We start from the raw sequence: 25,384 nt of genomic DNA on the forward strand, positions 1-25,384 counted from the left end.
CTAATCCCCAGAAACTTAAAGAAAGAACAGGCAACCAATTTCTTATGCTCACCAGCATGTGAATAACGAAGCTGTTTGTAACAAATACATGCATTCTGGAAGCAGAGCAGCTTTCAAAAGCAGTAAAAAAAAAAAAAAAAAAAAAAAAAAGGTTTGTCTTTCCTTTTAATAGTTGTGGCTTAAAAAATACATTAGCTAATGCATACTTGTTAAACCCCAACCCCTTTCTCTTGCTTTTCACTAAATATACATGGGCCTTCATTAAACAAATTCTGCTTAAACAAGGGGCTCATCACTTCATACAAGCTTTAGAGAATATAGCTCACGTCCTGAAGAATTTTCAAATCAGAGAATGTGACTCTGGCCTCTTTTTAACTATAATAAGCACTTACATATCGCAAAATTATTCACGTTTACAGCTATATAAGTACAAATGTGTTTGCAGGACTGGACCACAAACAGTACATGCTAGTTAGTAAAACTAGATGTAATAACACAGAAATGTACTTAACGCTGACTGAGCCACAGTTTGTGATGTGATAGTCGGAAGCATTCAGCGTCTTTTTACTCTGCCACCATGTAAAACAAGGGTGAAATTAATGCAACAATGAAAGCTTTTTGTAAACTGCATCCTGTACTTATTGGATAGCAATGATTAGCACTGCATATAGAAGTGATTCTAAAACCAAGCAAGAGCCTTTTGGCACCATTTCAACCTTTTATCCTTGATGCTCAAATTTCATAGGTTCCAACATATTAAGTTTTCAATCTTGCAAGATCCACCATAGATTAAAAATCTCTATATTTTAATAAAAACCTGTAGTAGAGCACAATTCAGGGGACTTAAAATATCAGCATATTCAAAGGAAAACATTTTGTGCATTAGGAAGAAAAGCTGGAGTCATATGCAGAAATTTATAGTACTTAGTGCTTTCAATTAATAAAACAGGTTAAGTGTTTTTAAAAGTCACACAGGAAACATTAAGAGCTCTCAGGCAGGACAGCACTCAAAGTCCCAAGGCAATTATATAACTAGTCTTTTTTAGACAGAATATTATGTTATACAATGTTGGAATGGAACAACTGTGGTCTCTTGAGCAAGTCAGTATTTAGATATATATATATTTTATACTGTCCTAGGTAGTCTAGTGAACTATTTTGGTCCCAGATTAGGAAATATTCCCATTAAGAGGTTCTATGAGATTAAATAATAAAAGTCATTTGGTAGATTAGTTATGAAATTCTGAAGCATCTAATAACAAACACTTCATTTGATTTTAACGCTTGATCTCCATTGGATCAAGCCAATGAATAAAAATAACTTTAGTTATCTGTTAGCCTGTTCCTTTCCAAAGGAGCTTCTGTGGCACCACTGAAGCTCTGTGATTAGGACTGAGAGAAAGGAAGTGATCACCTGCATATCAAACCTATAGGCCCCTGTTGTGAGGCAGCACAGAAGGCTCCTTGTCTTCCAAACCACATACCATTCCCTCTGCTCTCTGTGACATCTAATTATCTTCAAAAGTAGCTACAAATTCTATTTTTCCCCTCATCTTCCCTTCCCCACCGGAGAGAAAGCGTCTGAGTAATACTTTGAAATACAGGGCTAGGTTAAGACAACTTGCAGACGTCATATCAGTTTATCAGTTAAGTTTATATAAACAGATAATAAGGTAACTAGATCATGGAAAACTTAGTATGTTGACAGCACTTGGACAAAACTAGTTTCTGCATGATCAACAAAACATTAAAAATGTGAAATCAGTGTTGATTTATCACTGCAAAAAAATTATGCAAATTCCAATGCCCATCTTTGAGTTTAAAATGAATGTATTAATTATACATACAAAAAGGAATATAATCATACTTGGGCTTATCACAGAACAGCTGCTTGAGAGAGACAGAATCACACAATCAACTTGCACTCTTTCACTGAAGTCATTGGTTTCACATATACTCTAAGTGTTGTATGCATCTGCCTAGACTAAGTGTAAACAAGCTACTTTGATATAGATTTTAGCAAAAAAAGAAGTTACTATGAATCTCTCTCCTCTCATTATTTCCTAAACTTGCTTCTGATCAGCTTGTCTGAAATTATTTGAGTTTTCACATACAGGAGTTGCATTACCTCCCCCCCCCCGCCAAAAGGCATGGAACAAGGCAGGGACGCTCACAAAGGAAAAAGGAGTGTTCTTCTGAAGCAAGTTCTTAAATAAAATCACTAAGTTTTGGCTACAGATACACTTTATGTTGTATTTAATGTTAGTTATCAATGTACATCTTGGTTTCTTACCAAGGTGGGCCAAGAGAGACTAACTGATATAGCTATCTGCGTCTCAAAGAACACTGTCATATTGCAGACAGATCTGCCAGAGTCATCCTTGATCAAAGGAAAGCAACACAATGTCTTCCTCCATTCATTTGTTTGCTTTTTCAATGCAGCTGTTTTATAATGTAGGCAAATTTAAGTAAAAAAAAAATCTAAAGGAAGAGCACATTTTTAAAAGTATATAATAGATGTAAGTTATAATCTAATGAATATGAACGGCAATTTGAACATTTTACACCCACATATACAAACCAAAGAATTCACAGAGGAGTGACAAAGTAAAAATAAGAAAAATGCTCACAAGTTACAAAGTAAATTTGTGGAATTCAATTTCCAATAAACACAACAGAGTCTAAACGATCATCCCTAGTCTGTGCATGTGTTTGGATTAGTATTTACATACTTCCTTGGAAAATAAGGCAAAAAGATGGTCCAGAGTCATCTCAGAGGAACTTAAATACTCTTACAGATACTTCTAGAATACAGCAAAAGCAACCATGGTCTCCTTAACTGTTTGCATGTGAGGGACCCCTCCTCCCCTCCCCATCCAAAGAAATATAATTAGCATACAGGCAATCCTGGCATACAGCTCTCAAACTATTGAACAGAATAATGCTATAGTTCTCCTGTACCTGTGTTGATACAATGAAGAGACAGATTACTATACATCAGACACCCTTTTCTTTAGAGAAACCAAATTTTAATCTAGCTGTTCAGTGAGACTAGACTGCAAAAATAAACATGTGCATCAATCCTCATATTAAAAGAAATTTGCAGCAAGATGAAAGAAATGCCATCCTTGCGTATGTGGGACTGCATAAACATCACCACTCTTACCTATTAGTGCAGGTTTATTGACTAATAGACCTATTGGGAAGGAAGCAGCTAGCACATATATTTCACAGCCTTGGTCAGCCCATCATGTCTGGAAACAACAGCTCTGTCCTGAGGTATCCTATGAGATACTAGTTGAGTGAACTCACAACTTCCATAATTTTGCATTATTTGCAATAGCAAAACATTATCAGAAATAACATAACTACAAAAGACAGCTTCACTTCAAAACACAAAGATAACTGCTGCGGCTTATTTTGGATTTTATGTATTTTATTACAAGTGCATGAAAGGTACCTATTTTGGCCAGAACTCGCAGTGTTGCATCTGCTTTCTTTTTAACATTTAAAATGCACATCCAGCTCAATCTATCAGAATCCTCAGAAGTAGATACCTTCCATAAAAACACTGCATGCAGGGATGCAGCAGATGCATCTTCTTACTTTAGTCTCTGTTTTGCTTAAAATGCTGACAAACTCCGATTTCCCACGGCTGGTTCTCCTCACGAGTACTTCAGTATCCCTTCCTTCCTCTGAATCTTGCTCTGGTATCCAACTGAAGATTGAAGTCAATATATTAATAGCATACTACACTTTGCAAAAGAAATACTTCAGAGAGTTTGTGCTATTTTGGCACTTTACAAAAACAGAGAAAAGCACAGAATAGAAGTCACTATAAAGAAAATTGGTGATGTAGCCAACAGGTCATAGAATTTTTCCAGTGAAACACACATTCTATTACCTTAAATTTCACACACAGGTAACATTCTGAAATAAATAAAAGGGTAATAACACAGATGACCGAACAGCATAATGGGCTGGCAGGGAAAATATGGAAAATATGCAGTGTAAATCTGCTTAGATCTGTTTTTCCGAACTTAACCAATAAACTGAAGGATGAAAATTCAGATTGGGTTGAAGGGGGAGTCATTGCAACTCTCTGTGTGGACAGGAATAAATAAGAGTGTCTGAAAACATCAGTAAAAAAATGACATAATAGTCAACTTGTAAAAACTGAGTTTATTCTGGGAAGTTAAAAAAAAAGGGGGGGGGGCATTTAATGGAAGGCAAAAAATGGAAGTAAAACTAAAATAAAGCTACTGTGCAGCACTTAAAGTAAATTGCAAGTTCTTTCCCAGTGCAGTAGAAAATTTAATTTGATCTTGGAACAGTTCTGAATTTAGATTGCAGTTACTGATTGCACTTCAGTGAAGAAGAGGTATCTTTTATCTCCATTAACTAACTCTTGGAATTCAGAACTGTGATAAAATTAAAGAGCTAAAACACAGGATTAGATGGTACAGCTTGTCCAGTCACCAAGCAGCTTCCACTTTAAATCTTGCTCCTATTTAAGTACATACACTGTACTAAAGTTTACTCCTCCAACAAGAGAGTATATTCTCTGACAAAAAAAAAAAAGCAAAAATCCTAATGATTTTTGCCACATCTTAACTATTTTTAATATTATGGCAGTACAAGCAAGACATTTCCACACAAGGAACTCCAATCAAAAATGGGGAAACTATATACAATTATATTTTTATAATAAGCTTCTCAATACCATACTTGATAACTAACTCCCTAGAAAAATAGACTGGTTTTCAGCATAAATTTAAATAACACAAATAAATTAATGATTGCATATCTTCAAATCCAACGGCCTGCTTTGACAGTGACAGTCTCAGTAAGACATCCTTTTAACTTAAATACCCTCTGTATGTGTTTCTACCAATGACCTCACAGACAAAAATTAGCCTCTGAAGCCCATACCTTACAATTACCTTGTCTATTGATATTACTGTGTTTAAACCAAAGCTTTATTCAAAATAGTAAAAATATCTAATTCATTTGTCTTACCTGTCACATTCTAAGCCTACTTCAATTTAAATATGCATCTTTTAAATCAGTCATAATCTATAAAACTTTATTTTGATTAATGAAAATGGTGTACAACATTCATATTTTAAAGGGAATTGGAAAAAAAAAAAAGAGTTATTCTACTTAATGATATCAGCTTCACTGAATTTAAGTGTGTTTTCCTGCAGAAAACAGGGAAAGGGAGAGAAAGCAACCAGGCCACTAGCCCAAGAAAGCACAACACAAACACTTACCATCGATCTTTTGCATGCAAAAAAAGTAATTTGCAAACTTCTGCAGCATCCCTCTTTCAAGCATTGTCTAGGGGTTTTGTTTTCCTGTCGGACGAAAAGCGGGGTATTAAAAAAATTTAATGAATTTCTGCAGCACAAAAAAACCATCAAAACACCTCAGAGAAGATTTAGCCAGAACCTTGCGACGGTACAATAACTTATGTTTTCTTCCTAAGTTACATTGCGGGGTGGGGGCGCCGCGCTCACCTCCAGGACGCAGGGGCTCTCCAGCAGGCACTGCCGCAGATCCTCCCTGACTCCCCCACACGCCCGCCCGTCCTCCTCCTTCTCCTCGTAGTACTTGGGCATCGCGGCAGGCGTAGCACCGCGCTTCGCTACAGCGCACCCTCGCCGCCCCCTCCCGCGGGAGCCCAGGTCGCCGCCATCTTGCCGTCCGCCCCCCTCTCCCCGCTTCCGGCGGGAGGAGGAAGGGGCGGGGCGGGGCGGCCCCCGGGGAGGAACGCCCTGCTGGGGCCGCGCCCAGCGTGCTTCGGCATCACGTGATTGCGGGCTCGGTCACTCGCGCGCGCCGTGCGACGTTGCTGGAAGCCGCTGTGGCGTCGTGCGCGCGCACGCGCGGGGCGAGGCGGGGGCTCGCGGCGCGGCGCGGCCCGGAGGCGCAGGTGGGACCCCTCCCCCCCTTTTCCCCCCTCCCCCCGGCCCGCGGGCGCGAGCCGAGCCCCAACGGACGCCGCGGCTCCCCGCGGGCGCGGCGCGAGCTCGGCCGTTTGCGGGGCCGCGGCCTTTGGGCGGGGGAGGGGGGGCTCGGTGCCTGCCCGCTCCCTCCCCGGCGCCGCTCCGCGCTGTCCGGCCCCGGCTCGGCGGGGCCGGGGAAGCCGGGCGTTTTGGCCGAGCTGCCCGGGTCCCCCTGACGGGATGGCTGCTGCGGCCCGGCGGCGCTGCCCGCGGCCGGCGGGCCTGGCAGAGCGGGCGCGGGGGTCCCCAAATGGGGTTTGGGGTTCAGGGGCTGCTCCCCGGGCAGAGGCCGCTTCGGGCGGTGCCGGGCTGCACTGGGCTCCGCCCCAGGCCTGGGAATTGGGGAACCTCACCCCTTCACCCCGTTTGTCACTCTGCATATTCTCTCCTAACAGTTCTGGGAAAACAGGTCTGTTGTTATTGTCTGAAATTACTCGTGTGACTGTATGCATGTACAGTACTCGGAGAGATCTCGCCTTCAAATCTGTAGGCGTACGGCATTGTCCCAGCCCCTCGGGCAGCAGGAAGGTGAGTGCCATCGTGCACCCCTTCTAGCCTGGAAAGGCAGGGGAGGACAGCTTCGTAGCAGGTAGACAGGCCAGTGGGATGGTGCACTTCAGTGGAGTGTTTTCTAGTGTTTTCTAGCTTGACTTATTTGACAAACAATACTGGAAGCAAAATAGCCTGCTCTTAATTTTCCATTCCTAGCAGGGAGTAGCAGTCAGTTAAGTGACTGCCTGACCACCGTACCTATCCAACTCGCATGTAAACATTGTAGTTTGTACCTGCATAGTTATGTTTTTATGACTACAGTATTACAAATGCAGCATGTGGGGCATGAATTTTTTAATCTTATCGCATGCAAAGATAAATGCATTTTCTGAAATTTCTTCTCTAGCAAAATGCTGCCGACTACTTCAGTTAATTCTCGGAACCAGGGCAATGGTGCACTGAACTCCAGAGATGCTGCAAGGCATACGGCTGGAGCGAAGCGCTACAAGTACCTGCGGAGGCTCTTCCATTTCCGACAAATGGATTTTGAGTTTGCTCTGTGGCAGATGCTCTACCTATTTACTTCACCGCAGAGGGTTTATAGGAACTTTCACTATAGAAAACAAACAAAGGACCAGTGGGCAAGAGATGATCCTGCTTTCTTAGTACTTCTCAGTATCTGGCTGTGTGGTAAGTGCCCAGGAAGAGAGTGCATAAATGAGAGGGAGGAAAAGATGGTTCTTTAAAGTTCAGGGATGAACGTTTGTAGCCCTTCTAGCCACAGAAAAAAAAGACTAGTATGTATGGATTACTTTTTAATCAAAATGCAATAAAAGATGATGGCCTAACCTGTTGGAAGTTAAGGTAGAAATTAGAAAACACAGGATGTGTAACTGCAGATGTTATGTAGTTGTCTTGAATAAATCCCTTTATTGTAACTCATTTTTTATTACATTCCAAATTATGTGCTTCCCTTTAACTTTAAAGCCAATAATAAAAAACCTATGGCACTTAGCAGTGATTTAGTTAAGAAGAAAAAAGGTGAACCCTTGGTTTAGCAGATGCAAGGATGTAAGCCATTACAGATAACACACTGTTTTTACAATAAAGGCCCCAGTGAGTTTCTTTATATTGCGAAATTAAGCTATCAGCAATCAAAGTCTCTCACATGTAGTTTTCAGACTGAACTTAAAATGCAATAAGGAAAGTATTATCCTAGTCTTCTGTAATACAGCACATTGCTGATAGTAACAGCAAAGCTTTTAGCTCTGGAATAAAAGTGTGTATCACCAAATGCATGTTTTGTGTTAACAATTAGCTTTTATAAAACAAACATTCTGTGTAGCATTCTGGTCAATTCTTAAAAATAGTTGGGGGCAAGGCAGTTTGCTATTATATTGTTAAGCCAAAGTGCAGATGAATGTTCTCCAACCTGTGAAAGGAATTACATTATGACAAATTGCACCATACCTAGTATTTGATGAGGAAAAAAACAGGCTGTTGGACTGAAAATCTCCAGGAGGAAAATAAAAATGAAACTCTGGAAGTTTCATAACAGCACACTTAAAAACATACCAATTTAAGATCTCTCTCTCTTTTCTCTACAGCTAATTTTAATAATCTCTTTTTCTCTTTTCAGTGTCTACTGTGGGATTTGGATTTGTGCTGGACATGGGATTTTTTGAAACAATAAAGCTCCTACTTTGGGTTGTATTCATAGACTGTGTAGGTGTTGGCCTTCTGATAGCAACTTTAATGTGGTAAGTAGTAATGTCTGAAACAGAATTCAGTATTGCTGTCAAGTCATCAATAGTCCTGTTTGCAAGATGGTTATTCTTCTGTTTTGGGCAAAATTACAAAGTAAATATGACTATAGGTTTTTGTGCTGCTGTGGGTATTCCTTCAATCTTTGGTTTAAAAAAAAGACATATTTTTCTTTACTATTTCTTGCAGAAGAAGACTGATGTTTAGAAAGTTTGTATTATGATCAGTGTTTCGGTTTGTTTTCTTTCTTTCTGAGCTGGTTGGACTTCAGCAGTAATTCCAAAGATGGTGATCAGAAAAATCCTTCATTCCCTAGTTTGGTTGAGTAAATAGCTTAAATAACGTAAGCCTAATGATGATAATATTTAAGTGGGAAAGTATAAAACTGACCCATGTTTCTTGCAGAAGCATTTTACCTGTTTCTACTACAATCAGTGTCGGTTCTGACTATTTCATACATATCAGCTTTGTTCCAATGGTGGTAATCGCTGTCAGTTTTATCCTGTAACGCCCAGAGGCGCACACTAACCTTCATGAGCAGGCTCACTCTCTGGCCCAGAAAGAAGAAAATTACCAGCTGTGTAGAAACAGCAAAACAGCTTCTTGTCTTAGGTGTTGCTTTTCCTGTTCTCCAGGATGCTGTGGTAAAGGCAGCTAATTTTCTTCCTTCCTTACACAGAGGTAACAGCTGTCACTTGTAATCACATGCACTGAAACCAGGAAATAAGGGCAGAAGCAAAAACAGCCCTGTCACTTTTTGTCTCTCTTTTGTGGCTTACTGAAGAAGAAAAAGCAATAGACTTATGGAAGCGTGGCAGAGGTCTGCCTCCATGTGGCTCCTCTGCTTTTGTCACTTTTTGCCCTCCGTTTGGCTTATAGAAGGGGAGAGACAGTAGCAAGTGAGTTCATAACCCAGGCCTCAGCATATTATAGACGTGTGCCAGGTCAGCAAGGGAACCATGGAACAACAGGAAGTCACTTGCACTGGGACAAGGTGAGAGCACAGAAGAAAGAATTTTCTCTACCAAAAACTCTTTGTGGTAGTGGTGGAAAAAGAAAATTTGCAAGGAATCAGGAGCACTTCACAGGCATCTTGTAGTGATGCTGATCAGAAAAGGGATGGATTCCTTTCAAACAGTGACATTGGAAATACCCATTTGTAATTGCAAAATTCAGGATCAAATATGTGTAAGAACTGTAGCTGATAAATGAAGGACCCATCTAGCCTAGTGTCCTGTCTGGGAGAGCAGCCCATAACATGCTTGGGGAAGAGCATATTGTAATACTTACCTAAGTAATAGTCCCTCTCATTCTCCAGCAGTTTGTGGGTCAAACATTCTGAAGCTTAAGGATGTACTATCCTGATCCAAAAAGACTTCAGCATCTGTTGGTTTTCCTCCATTCTTTAGTCAGCTTCCTACAGGCCTAAATACCTGTCACCTGGCTCCATGTTGGTAAGATAAAGACCCTTCCTCCACTGCAGGCTCCCCCTTTTTCAGTAGCTTCCCCTTGCATCCAGGCTCTGCCTCTTTCTGACCCTGCCCATGGGACTAAGAGTACTTCAGAGAATACTACAATGAAAGTTCTGGTCTTTTAACTATTTACTTCTGCACATATATTGACTTCTTGATCCAGTTCTAAATGAGACAAACTTCCTGATGTCAGCAGAACTTTGGCTGAAGAAAACATAAGGTCTTAAGGTCTGTTCCATAGTCTAAAATACAAGGCAGTGCTCATTTGATTAGCACCTGCTTGTAACGAGAGTGTTAATCTGCCCTCTTTCTGTCTCTAAAGGATGCCATTTCTATAGAAATGAAATAAAACATGTCTATAATGTGAGGTAATGTGCAAGCACTTTTCTGAAATTGTCTGGTACAGGGGTGGCAACAGTGCTTGATAACTTGTAACTGCATTGATAAACTGTAGCACTCTTCCACTTTAAAAAAAAAAAAAAAAAAAAAAAGCTGGTGCTTGTTACCTGCAAGGTATTTCAGCTGCATGTTGAATGCAAAAAAATGTGATTATACTTGTAACATGAAATGGTTTAACAATAGTCTGGTCTGTGTACTTCTTGCATATTTTTCTCCCAAATTGTAGAAACTGCTTTGTCACAGCACTAAGTTAGGATATTGTATGGCTCACTATCTCAAACCAGTGTTATGTCAGTCAGCTTTATATATTCACATTAACGACCTTCTCAATATCTTTTCATGTAGGTTCATTTCTAATAAGTACTTGGTAAAGCAGCAGAACAGAGACTATGATGTGGAGTGGGGATATGCCTTTGATGTTCATCTGAATGCTTTCTATCCACTTCTAGTCATTTTGCATTTTATCCAACTGTTTTTCATCAATTGTAAGTAGACTATTTTATGTGCTCTCTGCTTTAAAATTATGCCCTATCAAAACAGCTGAGAGCAGTTGTCTTTTTCAGATGTCATCATATCTGATTCAGTCATTGGGTATTTTGTTGGGAATACACTATGGCTGATTGCAATTGGCTATTACATCTATGTGACATTCCTAGGATACAGTGGTAAGTAATGGTAATATTTTTTATTATTATTCAGAAGATGACTGACTAAAAAGCAAGAGCATTATTTTAGTCTGTTGACTTGTAAAGCATAGGCTCATATTGGGGGTGAAGGCATTCTTCCTTCACTGTAAAGGAAATTTGTTATAAATTTATCCAACCCCTGTTTTCAGCTGTGTGGATATCTTAACCAAAATTTTTTTTTTTTTAACATTCTTTACCATATCAGCTTCTTTTGTTCCCTTAGACCTATGGCAACTTAAGTTCAGTTTTTCTTGTTCTTCTCCAAACCCACTTCAACAAAATATTTGCATTAGATAGAAATGGTATAATGAGTTTAAGAATATAGTTTTAGGTAGAACTGTTTCCCAGAAGCTTAGCTATACCAATTAACTCAAGTACTCTGAAATCTGTGATAACAGTAGGACTAATATGGCAGAGGTGACAAACTTGCCATTCTAACAAAGACGGCATAGAAGTACCTTTTTTGTTGCCATCTTTCCCCAAGGCCATTCTAGCTACAGCAGTTACCATACCTTTTTTGAGAGAGCAATATTTTATACTTGCTTCACTGATTGTTGCCTCTCTTTCAGCATTGCCATTTTTGAAGAACACAGCTATTCTTTTGTACCCCTTTGCACTTCTCATCATGCTCTACTTGATCTCATTAGCATTCGGCTGGAACTTCACCAAGATGCTTTGTTCTTTTTATAAATACAGAGTGAAATAAAAACAGGACTTCATGTATCTAATGTTTAGTTTGGTTTAATCTTAGCTGTCTGACAGTAAAGAAAAACAGTTAAGAGCTTTTTTGTAAATGGTTGTAAATTTCTCTTTATTGTAGATAATTGTGTAAAAAAAAAAAGCTTGAAGTGTCATTTTTTATTAAAATATTTACAACAGTAAACATGTTAGCAATTTTGTTTGAATACTTTTGCAGTACATTCCTAAAAACAAATTACTTGTACATCTTTGTAGCTTAAATTTAGCTGCAACAAGTCTATTTAGCATAATTCTTACTGTAGATATTTTGCACATACTGGCATAAGCTCAACATTACAAGTTTGGTTTTTTTTAAGTGACACTGAAAAGCAGTTTCATATAAGACTACTACTGGAATACCTTGCCTCTGGACTGTGTGAAAGTAGGATTTTAAAAGTGTTGCAATGGTAAAGCAACAATTGCCTCTACATACAGAACTATCCTTTCCTTTTATATAAGAACTTTAGAACAGATTTATTTTCATGTCTTTATTTCAAATATACATGGACAGCTGTGGCACACAGAAGAAACATTGATGAAAGGCACAATTAATATGACTCATAACAGGTTTCCAAATATAGCAGCAAGTTTTTAAACCCAATCTATAGAAGTCTGGTGGGTATTATTACATCCACTGTTGTGAGTGGCTTGTTAATGAAAATGGAGGGAAAGTACAAATTAAGTTTGGCTACAAAGGCCCATTGCAATGCCTAGAGCTGTCAAGTCCACAAGGCAGGAGTACAAACTGACCATCACAAACAATACCTTCTGAAAAACGAGGGTGACAACTTTCTAAAGCATCACATTCAGTCTAAAATTGGAGCACTAGGATTCAATTTCAAAAACAATGCAACAGTAAACCAGTTACAGTAAGACTTAATACCTCAATACTAGAATTTGTTCGCTAAGGAAAAACTACATTTAGCTTAAAATACCAAATATGCTGGCAGTGCGTCTTACAGTACTGTGTATCAGCCATTGTTAAGGCTTGAAGAGAATTGTGTTTCCCCCTCAGCGGGCACTGAGCAAAGTTCCCCGTTAACAAGTAAAGCACTGAACCTTTGATCCAAAGAAGGCTAAGAATTCCGGTTACAACCTGCTTCAACCCTGGTGTAACAGCACGAGCTCCTGTCCTGCAGGCAGCTACAAGCAAAACTGTACAACTTTACTAAATAGGAACCCTAGCACCAGTGATCATCTGCTTAAGCTCAACAGTAAAAATACTTCATATGTAGCGCCCTGTGGCTATACCATTGAAATCAATGGAGGACTCAGGGCCTGTGTACCTTTCATTTAGAGATATCAAAGTTTGTCCCCTTAAAACAAGGCTTCATAGTTCTCAAAATTAAGCTCTGTGGAATTCTAGCTCACTGTTTACAGTAGAAATCAGAAAAACATTCAGGGAACACTGAGGTCAAAAAGCTACGCTCTTAGAGACTAGGTCATTGTGTCAGTGTGTGGTTAGCTTTTTTTGTTGTTTAAATCAGCAATCAATGCCGTTCTGAAAACAATAATCATGTAACAGCCTTTCAGCACTAAGCTGGTGATTGTAAAGATGATTTAAACTGTATGCTTTTTTTTCCCCTTTCTACTACTACTGTTTACTTTAGGTTTTTCAGAATATATCTTTCCTAATAAGAGCAAATATAAGACTTAAACTCAGGTTCAATTTGTTTCAGGGGAGAAAGGTTTGAAAAGAATTTCCCCCTCCCCTCCCAAGATTAAAGTAATATTTTGCACATTAGAAACAAACTACAAATTACTACAATACTTCATTTGGACCAAATATTTCTAACAAAACCCAAAGATTACTGAAATAATGTATACTTGCAAAAAATGAGGAAAAATATTGCAAAATCATCTGATCTTGCCAAGGACTAATCACACTCCAGCATATCCAAGGAATCATATTTCACATGGGAAAACTATAAATTGCTTTACTCTAAACTGAATCTAGATATAATTTAGAATTGCTTTTGAAAGAGCTCAAAAAGCAGTGATATGATGGAAGAGTCCAGTCTTTTATTGGTCTATTAATTAAATATATTTTAATTTTTCTAAGCCACCTTTCAGTTAAGAAGAAATAAATGCATCTGAGTATTTTCTATTAATGTAAATAAATGTTTGAGATGCCTGCAAGAGCACAAAGCCTGAAACAGTGCTTCTGAAATACTGCTAATAAAAAAGTGCTAATTTGTGATCACGTCCTGATCACATTATTTACAGAGTTTTCAGCAGGCCCACCCACTGAATGAGCAAAGCAAGATTAATTCTATACTGACAGTCTTAATCTTTCTGTGGTCCAAAGCAATCATGATCTGCTCAGAAAAGCCAGTGCTATAATCAAGCTGGTCTGTTTGGCATCCAAGATAAGCAGTTAAAAATAATTTGCCCAGAAAATGAAGGTTTATCGCAATGCATTTGATTTCAGAAAAGCTTCATCTTTTCTGAAGCTTTAACAACATCAGAAGGAGCTGATGATATAGTTTGTTTTGAAACACTTTCCATTATTTGGTTACTGTAAGTTTTATTGACCTACAGGAGATTTTAAAGGCCAAGTTAAAAACAATTTGAGGTTAAATAAATGTAGGAAAAGACTCCCCAAAAAATCAGGTAATTGGTTGCAGACACTCAGATGAACTTGTGTTAAATACTGTAACTTACAACTGAGACAGACACACAAATCTATCCGGAATACACCCAGTCATGAACAATGGCCAAGCTAATGACTATTGGGCCAAATAGTTGAAGCATTCTTATTTTGCTGTAATTCCAGAAAGGAGGCTTCGGACCACTTTAGACTGACTTGGGGATTGGAATTTCAAAGTTTGAAAGCCCAAAATAGCTGTCTGTAGAGCTGATCAGACAGAAAATATTTTCCCCTCTCTCTTCTTACCGGCAAAGTTTCCAAGGAAATTTGTAGAACTATTCAATAACACCAGGTCTGAATTTACCTGAATCTATAAAACACATTTTTCCTCCCAAATGATTCATTATAAATTAATCTGTACTAATCTGGCACATTTATTTAGAAGTACACGGTCTCAAGAACATTTTAAATGTTAAAGCAGCCCAGAGCATTTCCAACTCCTGCTAGTACAATGTAATAAAAATGCAATAATCTTTAGAAAAACGAATATACTTTATCAAGCATAAGTTAATTTGTGTTTTTTGATAAATTTCATCTCAACATTTGAGAAATAAATATACTGGTAACACCAGAATACTGCAATCAGTTTGGTAAGGTTTCTATACATTTAGATTTATCATCAGTGATACGTCTTAACTATTATCAAACATTAGGAACAGTGATGCTTTAAGAATAAGCACTCAGCGTTCTTAATAAATGGTGCCAATTAACTTATAAACTGTTTTTGTTTCATGGAAAAAGATGAAAGTTACTGTCAACAAAAGTACTTACATTAAGAAAATGTTAGAAACATCTAACATTTATTTCTGCAATCTAAATTGTAGTAAACAGCTATAGTTCAAATTACCTGCATCATTCATTCACAGGCACAACTGAGAAGAGAATAATTAACATGAGGTCCAAATAATTTCTTAGACTTTTGCTAGCTAATATGCAATGAAAAACCATTACTTGGTAATACCTTGACTGAATGGGATTATACATTACAGATTGTGCTGTGGCACCACAATAGGCTAGATTCACTTTGGATTTCTGAGCGCATAAATCCACATTCCTAAGTCCAAGAACAAACTCCACTTACAAGGCTGGTGCTTAACTTACACCTACCGTCTCCATGGGCAAGACAAACTTTATATGTAACATCTTATTTACACCAGCTGGCATAATCCAAAAAAAGCAAACAAGTCCTGCCTGGTAGGTCATCTACTTTTTTCAACTTACACCAGTCAGTCTAAATAAAAGATCTTACCTCTGTGTACAAATCTTGTCTTCCCTTTGTCCTCAGATAACACAGCTAAAACAAAATGACTATGGTCTTTAAAAGTATTTAAGCTCTTAAATGTGAATGTTGTTTTAGCTACAACACAATTTGCCAGCAAAGCAGAAGACAAGACAGGTCGACTATATCCCAGTGGCAATGGCTTTCAGCTTGCAAAGCTGGAGAGTCAGCCCCTGCTTCTATTGATACCTCATGAAAAACGGACCAAATGTTTCAGAAGAATTTTCATGCTGCAGACATGAATTCAAGATCCCCACTCTAAATCAGGGGCTCCACAATGGGTTTTGCCCATACCCAGAGCCCTGAGCCCAGAGCTGTGGGGGCCTGCTTTCCAGGTGGCAGCTCCAGGCAGGAGGCTCGCAGCACAGCTGAGAACCCCAGACCAGGGCAGATGCCTCCCTCCAACCTTAATTAGGCACCTCGCTCCTATTAAAGAGGGGAGTTTCTGCCTCTCCTCCTCCTGACTACTTCTGACAGGATAATTTAACTCTTCCCATGCCTGCATCCTTATGCAGCAGCATGGAAGCGGAAGGACTCTTAAGGACAGTGGCAACATTAGCACTGCAACAATCTCCTGTGGATTTAACCCAAAGCGCTTTCCTTTCCTGACTGGGCTTCTGACTCATTAAACATCCTTAAAGCACAAAAGGCAGGGTACTAACTTGAGGCCCAATTCAGTTCCAATCAGTGGGAATAATCACGTTGATCAATAAAAGAGCTGGACTGAAACCTCCTTGTCCTCGAACAACAAAACACAATAAAAATAAACCATAAATAATCACTGTAATGTATCCAACATAAACACTGCAGTAACAGAAATTTTTAAAAGGAGAACTCTACAGATCACATGTATCTCATGACTAATTTTTTTGATAAAAGGTAACTCTTGTCACTCCAAAGCAAAGCTGGGGAATGATTTTTCAATACAGAAAATGAATTTGTTCAGACTAGGAAATGTCTACAAAGATTTTTAGAAAGAACAGTTTGGAATTGAAAAATTCTCCTAAAATGCAATGGATAAAATGTAAAATCACTACAGATTTAGTACATAATATGAAATACCAAGACATTTCAACATGTTTTTATGTGGCTACAAACTGTACATAGTGGAATTTTATAGCCCCAAAGAATAATGTTCTTCAGAACTCTGTTAATGCCTCTGAACATCATTCAAATTCTGTGTACAAAACTACATAATTTAGAAACTCAATCTAGTTATTTTAAACACGGCAGTATATTTGAAATATGGTATTAATTTATGTTTGCATCTCCAAAGAAAAATGTAGAAAGATAACTTAAACTAGATAATCCATAAAAAAAAACTATATCAATTTAAAATTTTACTGCATAAAAATATGTACTTTCAAATTATTTTAATAAATTAAATATCCCTAACATTTTTAATATATATCCCTGACAATCTATAAAAGAGGGTTCTTGTTATAGAAAATAAATGGAACTCCGAAAGTACCCCCTTCATAAAACGTATTTAACAATAATTATATTTTCTTCTTCTTCAAGGAATGTAACAATATGTACAACTTCTCTATATTACTATACTATCAAAATAGTACAGGTTAAGAATAGCAGGATTCTACAACCATAAGATGGTAAAGTCACCTTAAAGTGAAAGACAACTTAGACCTCAGATGAATGTTATCAGTGTGAAGCATCAGTTTCTCGATGGATCAGATAAGAAGGGGTAAGTACAATCTTCTCATCTACAGTAGATTTCACAAGAGGTAGTGTTCAAGTGAAAAATGAAAGAAATTTGGAATAAGGTGCATGCTCAGTATTTTCAATTTGTGACTTGTTAAGGATGTCGGATTTTATAAGAAAAGTTTTCAAGGATTCTTTCTTTTTCCTCTAAAGCAAATTTTGATGATCAGTTTGTAATCTTTTTAATATGAATCTGAAATACAGAGTCAAAAAAAAAGAAAAGTCATTTTAGGACATTACAGTTCTCAGTAATAACAGCTAACTTTCAGCATTAGCCAAAATTTTGAGCTTCAAAAACATCAACAAAATGAAGAAATCTCACATTTTCTGGTTTTATTTTTAAAAGGTTATAGCACCTCACCTCATTCAGAATTGCCCAAACTGCCGAATTTTGTATTACTGAAAGCCGAAATGATGAAATAGGGTTTAGGCTTGGGTCAACCGTTCCTTCAGCTACACCATTTTCAAATTTCCCTGCAAAAGAAGTAAAAACATATCCTCAATTAACTCCAGTTCAACAAAGTGAAATACAAAATCTGAGTCCAGAAAAACACATCTATAGTACCACAATTCACAGCTTAAACCTACGACTGGATGTAAGGTTGACTGGTATCAATTCCTAAAGCAAAACGCTTTCAAAGCAGCCAGTGATTCTTGACATTGGATTCAGCTGTGCAGCAGCAAAGCAGATGGGGCATACCATCAGCGCACACAGATCTGACAAGAGTAGTACATTACAGAATAAAAACTTCTGAATTGTCTGTACTTATGGGTATGACTACCTCTGAAAATTTGGGAAGATTTTGGTATAGATTTTCATGTAGTATCATGGAACTAAACACAGAACCCTTGGTCTGTGTGTTTTCAGAGAGCATTACACACAAGGGATATCATTCGTGTTTAGTGTATTCCAATCTGAAGAATCTTCGGGTGTATTAAGATGAACAAGAATCCAATTTAAAAGGCTAGTTAGATATCACACTTAAAACGTACACATTTCAACTACAGTTCACAAAGATGAAAAAACTTGCTTTCATTACAACAGTGATGGTCAGCCTATGGCCAACAAGCTAAATACAGCCCACCAGTAAAATTTCTCTTCCTTGACAACAGGTCTCCTGCCATCTTCCCCAACAGCCCCTTGGTTATGGAAATGCCAGTCTCATCCCCTGACAAGACAGGTGAATATCTGTTTGTAGGGAGGGTTCAGGTCCAGGACCCTGACAGCATGCATGCAAGCACAACAGCTCACACAGAGGCACTCGTGAAGCCACAGGACAGCAGACGTGATTTTATATAACTTGGAAATGCCTCTACAATAAGCTAGGCAATCTGTCCTGACACAGAAGTCGGAGGTAACTGCACCATAACTAAGAGTCACAATAGATCTTTGTTTAGTACATCAGTCTCAAAGAAGAAATAATGAAAGTAATATTAAGTAAAGCCTAAAAGGTCACTCACCCAAAATGAGTGAACAAAACTTCACTTTTAGGATTGCTTTGTTTTTAATAAAAATGCCTTTAATGTTGCAATAGAGACTAAATACATTTCTTTCTGTATGTATAACAGAAAACCATTGCTGCCCATGGCATACCTATCCTGAAGTAACCATCCTCTAAGCGTTTGTCTTTGGTTTCTTTGCTTAATACCAATTCTTCATTCTAGAATAAAACAAAAAAAGCATCAATGAGATCATTTATTTTCACATACTACTTCATCAGGGAAAGCCAAATGTATGCACGCTCTTGTTACATACACAGAATCCATCTTTCCTAATTGATTATGAATCAGCCTGGGATAGTTATTTATAGCTTTAGACAAATAAACACAAAAAAGAAAAGCAGCAGTGTTCCAGAACTGAGCTGTATTTGGCTTCAAGGTAGAAAAAAGTAGTACTTTTTGAAGTGCCCCAAGTAATTCACATGTTAACTGCCACATGAAGAGAATGTATAGCAGATACTGGCATAAATAGCAGTAGAATATCAAAGGCAAAATCTTGCCTTCTTTTCCTGTGGTTGAACTGGAGATTCTCTCAGGGCAAATAAAATTTAACTTACTTTTTAATGTAAGAATTTGGGTGGGATGAAAAGCTGTTAGACCACTGAAGGAAGCATTTCAATTATCCACTGCCTTACTAAAATGGGGTGGATATAAAAAAGGGGGATATAAATAAGCTTCTTTAGCATGCACAGAAAAATGAAATTGGAGACCAGAGCTTCAAAAAGCAGCCTGAAGATTACAATCAGAATCACATGAGTCAATACTAGAAGACCTACTGTAAGAATTTCTTAGGAATCAATTAAAAATGCTTGACACACACAGAAGATTAAGTCCACCAGTTTTTTTTCTTTTAATTTTGACTTTTAAGGAAGACTGCTGAAAAAAGCTTTTTGGAACGCGTTGCTTAAGTCCCAGACAAATCCAGTCTGGAGGCACTCTGGGTTCTAGTGACTATTTTTTCCTGATTTCTGCTCAAGAGGGATCAGGCTAGAAGTACCTGAATGGGGTCTCAACTCTACTCAAGTCCATGGTGCAGAAATCCTTCCCTCAAAACAGCACCTACCATTCTTTAGCTGCGGTTTCCATACTGGTGAGTTTTCCTGCTGACACCAATGGCTTGGGAATGGACCAGATGCAAAATTTCCTGTTTACCTTTCCAAATGTGGTGGCAATAGCAAGGGAAGCTTGGCAGCATTATTTCCTTAGGGAATGCTCCAGTTTGGGGAACTTCTCACAGCCAGGTGTAGCCAAAAGGGAGATATGTTTGACGCACATTTTGTCTGATCATCTTATTGTGCATTCTTATGATATCCTGGGACCAGATAAAGTAAGGGCTGCCACTGCTTTTGTGATTGAACATATTTCCAAAGGTCTTGAGAAACAAAACCCATAAGCCTTATAAGCTTGATATGATATCCCAGGTGCTACATTGTAAAAGTAGAATCAAACTGACAATCTTTGGCAGAGGCAGAGGGGGGAAAGGTTCAGAAATTCCTTTATTTGCTACCTGGATGGTAGACTGCAAGAATGGAAAAGCGAACATCCCCATGACCACTAACTGTACATTATTTAAGAGATTCAATATGGTGATTTAGTCACAGATTTCAAGATACCTGAATCAGATGTATGGGGGAAGACAGAAATAAGTTACTATTTCAATACTAAATAAAATAAATTTGTCTGAAGTAATATCTTAATCCTCACACACAGTTTTGTGATACAAACTGTTAGGTATAATACCTAGTTGAAGAAAAAGAATCTGTATCAACAGGCTTCAGGCAAGAATATACTTGAGACAGTATAATGCCCTCCTGAGATAAAATTCAGACTGATTTATGGAAGAAAAAAATCAGTCATCAAGAGAAAGGAACAGATGCAGTTTGAGAATTTAGGTACGTAAATATCTGGTAGGGTTTGGATATGTGTCAGTTCCTGGACCAAGACTTTTAGCGAGTTGAACAGCAGATTCGCTTAGCTTTCTTATGTTCCAAAATACACACAGGAGGGAGGATTGTTTGGTTATTTTTGGTTTTAAATAGCAACAGCGAAGTGGAAGAGAATGAGCCGAATGCTTGTTCACCTCCAAATTGCCAACAGCTCTTATAGCAGGCTGCACTCTCAATGAACATGTTTTCTCAGAATAGTTTCCCCCCCCTCTAAAAAGGGCATCGAGATCCTACAGTTTAAAAAGAGGTGATCATGTTTCCCTCATCCAGTTTAAAAAAAAATAAAATAAAATTGGGAGGTTTTGCTTTTATCTTCTAATGGAGGACAGAAAAATCAATACGTTCATACCTGAAAAGGCAAAACTTCCACAGTTGTGTTTAGAAGTATGTCTCCTGGATGCTCTGGATTGCCACTGTGAAACAAGTATCTATAAATGAAAAGGGAGAAGTAAGTGGTATGTATACGTCAGCCAGAATTAGCTAAGTTACTATCTTATGTGTTAATAATCACATTACAGATGTTACAATGGTAAGTATAACTTTTATACTGGACCCACATCAGCAGATAAGAAATAAAAGATGGTTTCGCATACTACTGTAATTGAAAGGGCTATTTTAAAGTTTTGGTTTTACAAAGAATGACTGGGCAATATTTTACCATGCATCTGATCTTGCTGCACTGCACTATGTCAAGTGATCAACACCGTAGTTTCATAGTCACTATTGCCTGGCACGCACTGGAATCACTTCCAGTGTAGTGGTCCTGCCTTCCCCCAACCTCTCCCCGCTATTTGCCAGCACAGACCACCCCCTCCTTGCGCCAGCAGAATGAACTCTGCAGACATGTTCTGAACCAATCCAGGGAACTTACCCGAGTCAACTTTTTTGCCAGGCTCGTTTTCACTAGCCCAGCTCTCCACTCTGGTTCACTGAACAGTCTCATCAATGACTGTGCCAGGAATTTGCAACCCATACACATATCCTAATGTTATCTGAATTCAATCTCCTATTCAAAAAACAGTCTTTTTCTTTTTCTTTTTCTTTTTTTTTTTGTTTTTTACAAAAGCATATATATGTTCTTGACATGTATACACAGATAGAGTGGAACCATGTTTTTATATCTGTAAAAAGTCCTTGTTACTCTCAGGTATGCATTTAATGAACCTTCTCTTTTTTAATGTGGCAGAACAAGTGTGGCTTAAAACTGTATCAAAACCATCCCTACATATAACAAGCAGTTAAGTACAAGTCTTAAAGTAACTATCCACTCTCAGTTTTCGTAGTACTATACATGTTCAGATAATCAGTTACAGAAGATATAGTATAATTTCCTTTTCTTTATATAAAACACAAACTTGGTATTCTTTTGACCCTGCATATACAGGCATACTATGTAAACAAGTAACAGTATTCTTTTTACCACTAGGTGGTATCAATGCTTGAAAATTTGTTCATTTCTTATTATTTATTCGAGTAGAACACAGAGGAGTTTATTTAGATTACTGTCTGGAAACTACTTGTAAATTACGCCTACTCAGATGTCACTTTTAACAAGCATATTTTACTTTTAATATGTTTAAATGAATATGTAAAAAAATCTATCAACACATTTCATACCTTTCTTCAATTGGAACTTAGAGCAATAAGCAGTAGGCACCACCTTCCACACTGAATACATCACCAGCCAGGGGCAAAATTAGTTCAGGAGTTATCACTTGATTAAAATTACAAAAATTAGCTCAATTTGCAATTTATTAAGACATAATTGGAGATGTAATTTCCAGTTTGTCTTCATCCAGTATGTCTGAAGCTGGGTAAGTATTTGCCATTAATGCATACTCTATATCTAACAAGACAAGAAGTACAAGAAAACAGAGCTCTCTCACCCTGACTTAAAAATCTCTGTGATCCTAAAATAACAGGAGTAAAATCACATACTCAGATATATGAAAGCTACAGTGATTTCAATTGCTCCGATTTCAGTAGAACTGCATAGCTCAAAAGATAAAACAAAACGATTCAGTAGCTTCAGTGTTGTATGCACTTACAGAAAAAATGTTTTTTCACAGTAGTTTAATATAATGGTTAGTCAATTCTAATGTACATATTATTACATGCACTGTTCTTCAAAGAAAAATCTTGTGACCTCTTTTTTAAACATTCGTGATATGTATAAAAAACCCAACCTTTTCCTTTGTAAGAGGATGCCTTTACTGTATGTTTCAATAATAAGCAAAATAAAATTCTTGGCAAAGCTGACCAGAAGAGAAATAAAAGTATATTCTGCTCTCTTCTGACCTAGCAGACCGAGCTTGCTATCCTTTGGTCTGTCAAATATCCTCATCGTTACTGAGAATTTTCCTTATGAAAACACTGGAAGTGCTAAGGAGACTTTTTAAAAATGCAAGTGAATGAACACTGCCACCTAAGATGGAAATCATCAAACGCTCCTACCTAAACCACAGATGCAACGCTTTTCTTCGGTGCTTTTTAGTTCACAAATCTTATTTCTGAGAAGAGACACCTAAAAAGCCACCAGAAAATTCCTCTATGATCACTGGGCTCTCAGTAAAAGACAGTGGGTTTGTAGTGGGGGCGGAGGGGGGAGTGATTAAACAGTTTTGCGACCACAGCCAACCATTTCTCCTACCGTGCTATCAACTTCTGAAATCAAGGTATGAGTTTTCTCGCCCCTCACCGGTTGTCACTCCATTAGGGCAACACACTCAAAAGTTGCCATAATGTTAAAACAATTCACGGAAGCAACTAATAAAAACTGATTTCTGGATTTCCATGTAATCAAAAACACCCTTTTAGTATGTTTTATACATCTATCTCTCTACATATATACACATACATATGTAATATGCATGGCACACATCTTATCCCTTCCACTATAAACATAATTTTAAATATTTTTATATCTGAGCCTTTCTTGAACACTTAATGGATAACACCTACTAAGACAGTAAAAGTTGCACCGGGTTTAAAAATAGAAGTATGAATACACACACACAGTCAGTTCGTATCAACCTTTTGCTTACAAATAAAATTTACGAATAAAATTGATATTCTCCAGTTCCTCAAAGAAGTGTCATTTATCTGTTCTTTTATAAAGCTCACCTCCCTGACATGTTGATAAATCACAAACTTTCAAGGTTTTCAGGCTATGAAAGATTTTCCTGGATACAGAAATTGAATGACACAGAGGTAGCTTTGGTTTGTAAGTTAGTCTGACATCTGTCCTGGGGTTTATAGGTGACAGTCCATGGAAACACTAAAAACATGTTTTGTTTTGTTATTTTTCCTAGTTGACTCACATTTTTCTTAAGACTGAATCACTAGATATTGTCTTCCTGCTGTTTAAACATAATACTTTCTGAACCATTCTTTCAAATTAAAGTTCTGAAAGCCATAGACCTCTAAATGTAACAACACACACACAAAAAGAAAAAGCACCCGAAGTTAAACACTACTATTACCTTTTAGAATATTACTTCACAGTTATTTTATTATAAAATACAAATATGCACATGTTCTGACATTCTTGATGAAAGCCATCAGCGAAAAGTAACTAAGAAAATATTTATGTATCTGAATCTTGGAGAGAGCTCTTTCTCTGACAGTCTCTTTTTAAAGAAACTTAGGTCAAAGATAATAACTGGCTACCAGAGACATTCAAAAATGAAAATAACTTCCTCCTGCCTGCTTCCCACCCAAAGTTAATAAATACATCCTGCATGAACTAACTTGTATACCTTCTGTTGGCAACCTCAGTGCAGTAAGAGAGTAAAGGAAGATGCTAGATACTAACAGTTCACATGGCATAAGAAGTTACACAATAAGATGTAAAGAGCATTGAAGGCTTAAAAAAAAAAAAGTTAAAGTCACAAAGAAAACTTCAGTTTTTATATTTAGTGACTTGAATTTTCAAGCTGAGGGTCTGACCTCTTTCCATGCAACTCAACACAGCTCTAAAATCAAGTCTACTGGAAGAGAAAAGCAACGTGCTGAAAGGAGCATCCGTGCACGTCCTAACGTGCAAAGGGAGGGGAAGGGGGAAGCATCAGTCTCATTAATAAACTGTCTAAAGACCATTAGCTTGCCAATGCAGCTAACTATTACCGATATTTTAAAAGGCTACACTCAGATTCAGAACTTTCCCAGTACTGAGCACTTAGAAACAGTCTCATCTTTGTAGCATTCCCAGTTTTCTTTATAACGAAAAGATGCATATAAATTCATATCAATACTACTAATCTACACTGATAGCTTTCATATTCTTTTTTGAATAGCTAAATTTTTCCATCTGTCAATACTAATTTATCACATGTACTTTTGGCAAAAATTCAACACAAATGATAACTATGCACACCTCTTTATCCTTCTCTGATTCTGCATACAAAGGGAGTGTATCTTATAAAACTTTTCTCCCTCATCAAAGCATATTTAGGCTCAGAAAATTCTGTTACTTTTTCCATTAACTGATTTGTTGGCTTTTAGGTATTAATAAGTCTGTCTTACTGTATTTTATAATTTGTTTAAAAAAATATAAAAATGGCAATGATTCTTATTTTTTACATGGAAAGTGTGATTCTATGCATCTTTTATTTTACTGAGCAACCAAAATGAAGAGATTAAAATAGAACACATGGGAACTTCACCAGTAAATTATGGCAGCTTTATAAAAGGAAATAATACATAAAAATTCTGAAAAAGCACAATTCACTA

At 37.6% G+C, this 25,384-nt stretch overlaps 3 protein-coding genes across 5 annotated transcripts in view; 1 reads left to right on the forward strand and 2 right to left on the reverse strand.

Moving 5' to 3' along the window:
- Window positions 1–1,635: 1,635 nt before the first annotated feature.
- COA5 (cytochrome c oxidase assembly factor 5) lies at window positions 1,636–5,728 on the reverse strand. Its single transcript, XM_013954256.2, has 3 exons — window positions 5,520–5,728; window positions 5,274–5,357; window positions 1,636–3,718 (listed from the first exon to the last, which is right to left on the reverse strand). Exons 1-3 carry the CDS (start codon window positions 5,619–5,621, stop codon window positions 3,677–3,679), a joined length of 228 nt encoding a protein of 75 aa, XP_013809710.1. The 5' UTR covers window positions 5,622–5,728; the 3' UTR covers window positions 1,636–3,676.
- Window positions 5,729–5,862: 134 nt separating this feature from the next.
- UNC50 (unc-50 inner nuclear membrane RNA binding protein) lies at window positions 5,863–11,704 on the forward strand. 2 transcript variants are annotated; one of them, XM_067294421.1, is made up of 6 exons: window positions 5,863–5,935; window positions 6,907–7,190; window positions 8,140–8,260; window positions 10,481–10,620; window positions 10,699–10,800; window positions 11,391–11,704. In XM_067294421.1, the coding sequence occupies exons 2-6, from the start codon at window positions 6,911–6,913 to the stop codon at window positions 11,525–11,527; spliced, it is 780 nt and encodes a 259-aa protein (XP_067150522.1). In that variant the 5' UTR covers window positions 5,863–5,935; window positions 6,907–6,910; the 3' UTR covers window positions 11,528–11,704. The 2 variants fall into 2 exon arrangements, with proteins under 2 accessions (XP_067150522.1, XP_067150529.1); XM_067294428.1 differs by lacking the exon at window positions 5,863–5,935 and adding an exon at window positions 6,306–6,536.
- A 5,263-nt stretch (window positions 11,705–16,967) lies between these two features.
- MGAT4A (alpha-1,3-mannosyl-glycoprotein 4-beta-N-acetylglucosaminyltransferase A) overlaps window positions 16,968–25,384 on the reverse strand; it is a 73,665-nt gene continuing 65,248 nt past the window's right edge. For both annotated transcript variants that reach the window (XM_067294444.1, XM_067294452.1), the window contains exons 13-16: window positions 21,003–21,081; window positions 18,802–18,868; window positions 17,569–17,681; window positions 16,968–17,400 (exon numbers count right to left, since the gene is read on the reverse strand). In XM_067294444.1, coding sequence (XP_067150545.1) covers window positions 17,374–17,400; window positions 17,569–17,681; window positions 18,802–18,868; window positions 21,003–21,081 — 286 coding nt within the window. In that variant the 3' untranslated portion in view covers window positions 16,968–17,373. The remainder of the gene's footprint in view (window positions 17,401–17,568; window positions 17,682–18,801; window positions 18,869–21,002; window positions 21,082–25,384) is intronic.

Source organism: Apteryx mantelli, chromosome 1 (assembly GCF_036417845.1).
Source record: "Apteryx mantelli isolate bAptMan1 chromosome 1, bAptMan1.hap1, whole genome shotgun sequence".
NCBI lineage: Eukaryota > Metazoa > Chordata > Aves > Apterygiformes > Apterygidae > Apteryx > Apteryx mantelli.

Excerpts from the sequence above, each read along its gene's own strand:
- COA5 (XM_013954256.2), bottom strand. The coding sequence starts at position 5,621 with ATGCCCAAGTACTACGAGGAGAAGGAGGAGGACGGGCGGGCGTGTGGG. Across the intron at positions 5,358-5,519 it reads AGAGCCCCTGCGTCCTGGAG|GAAAACAAAACCCCTAGACA; the intron begins GTGAGCGCGGCG and ends TTCGTCCGACAG. Across the intron at positions 3,719-5,273 it reads TTGCATGCAAAAGATCGATG|TTGGATACCAGAGCAAGATT; the intron begins GTAAGTGTTTGT and ends TTCAATCTTCAG.
- UNC50 (XM_067294421.1), top strand. The coding sequence starts at position 6,911 with ATGCTGCCGACTACTTCAGTTAATTCTCGGAACCAGGGCAATGGTGCA. Across the intron at positions 8,261-10,480 it reads CTGATAGCAACTTTAATGTG|GTTCATTTCTAATAAGTACT; the intron begins GTAAGTAGTAAT and ends CTTTTCATGTAG. Across the intron at positions 10,801-11,390 it reads GACATTCCTAGGATACAGTG|CATTGCCATTTTTGAAGAAC; the intron begins GTAAGTAATGGT and ends CCTCTCTTTCAG.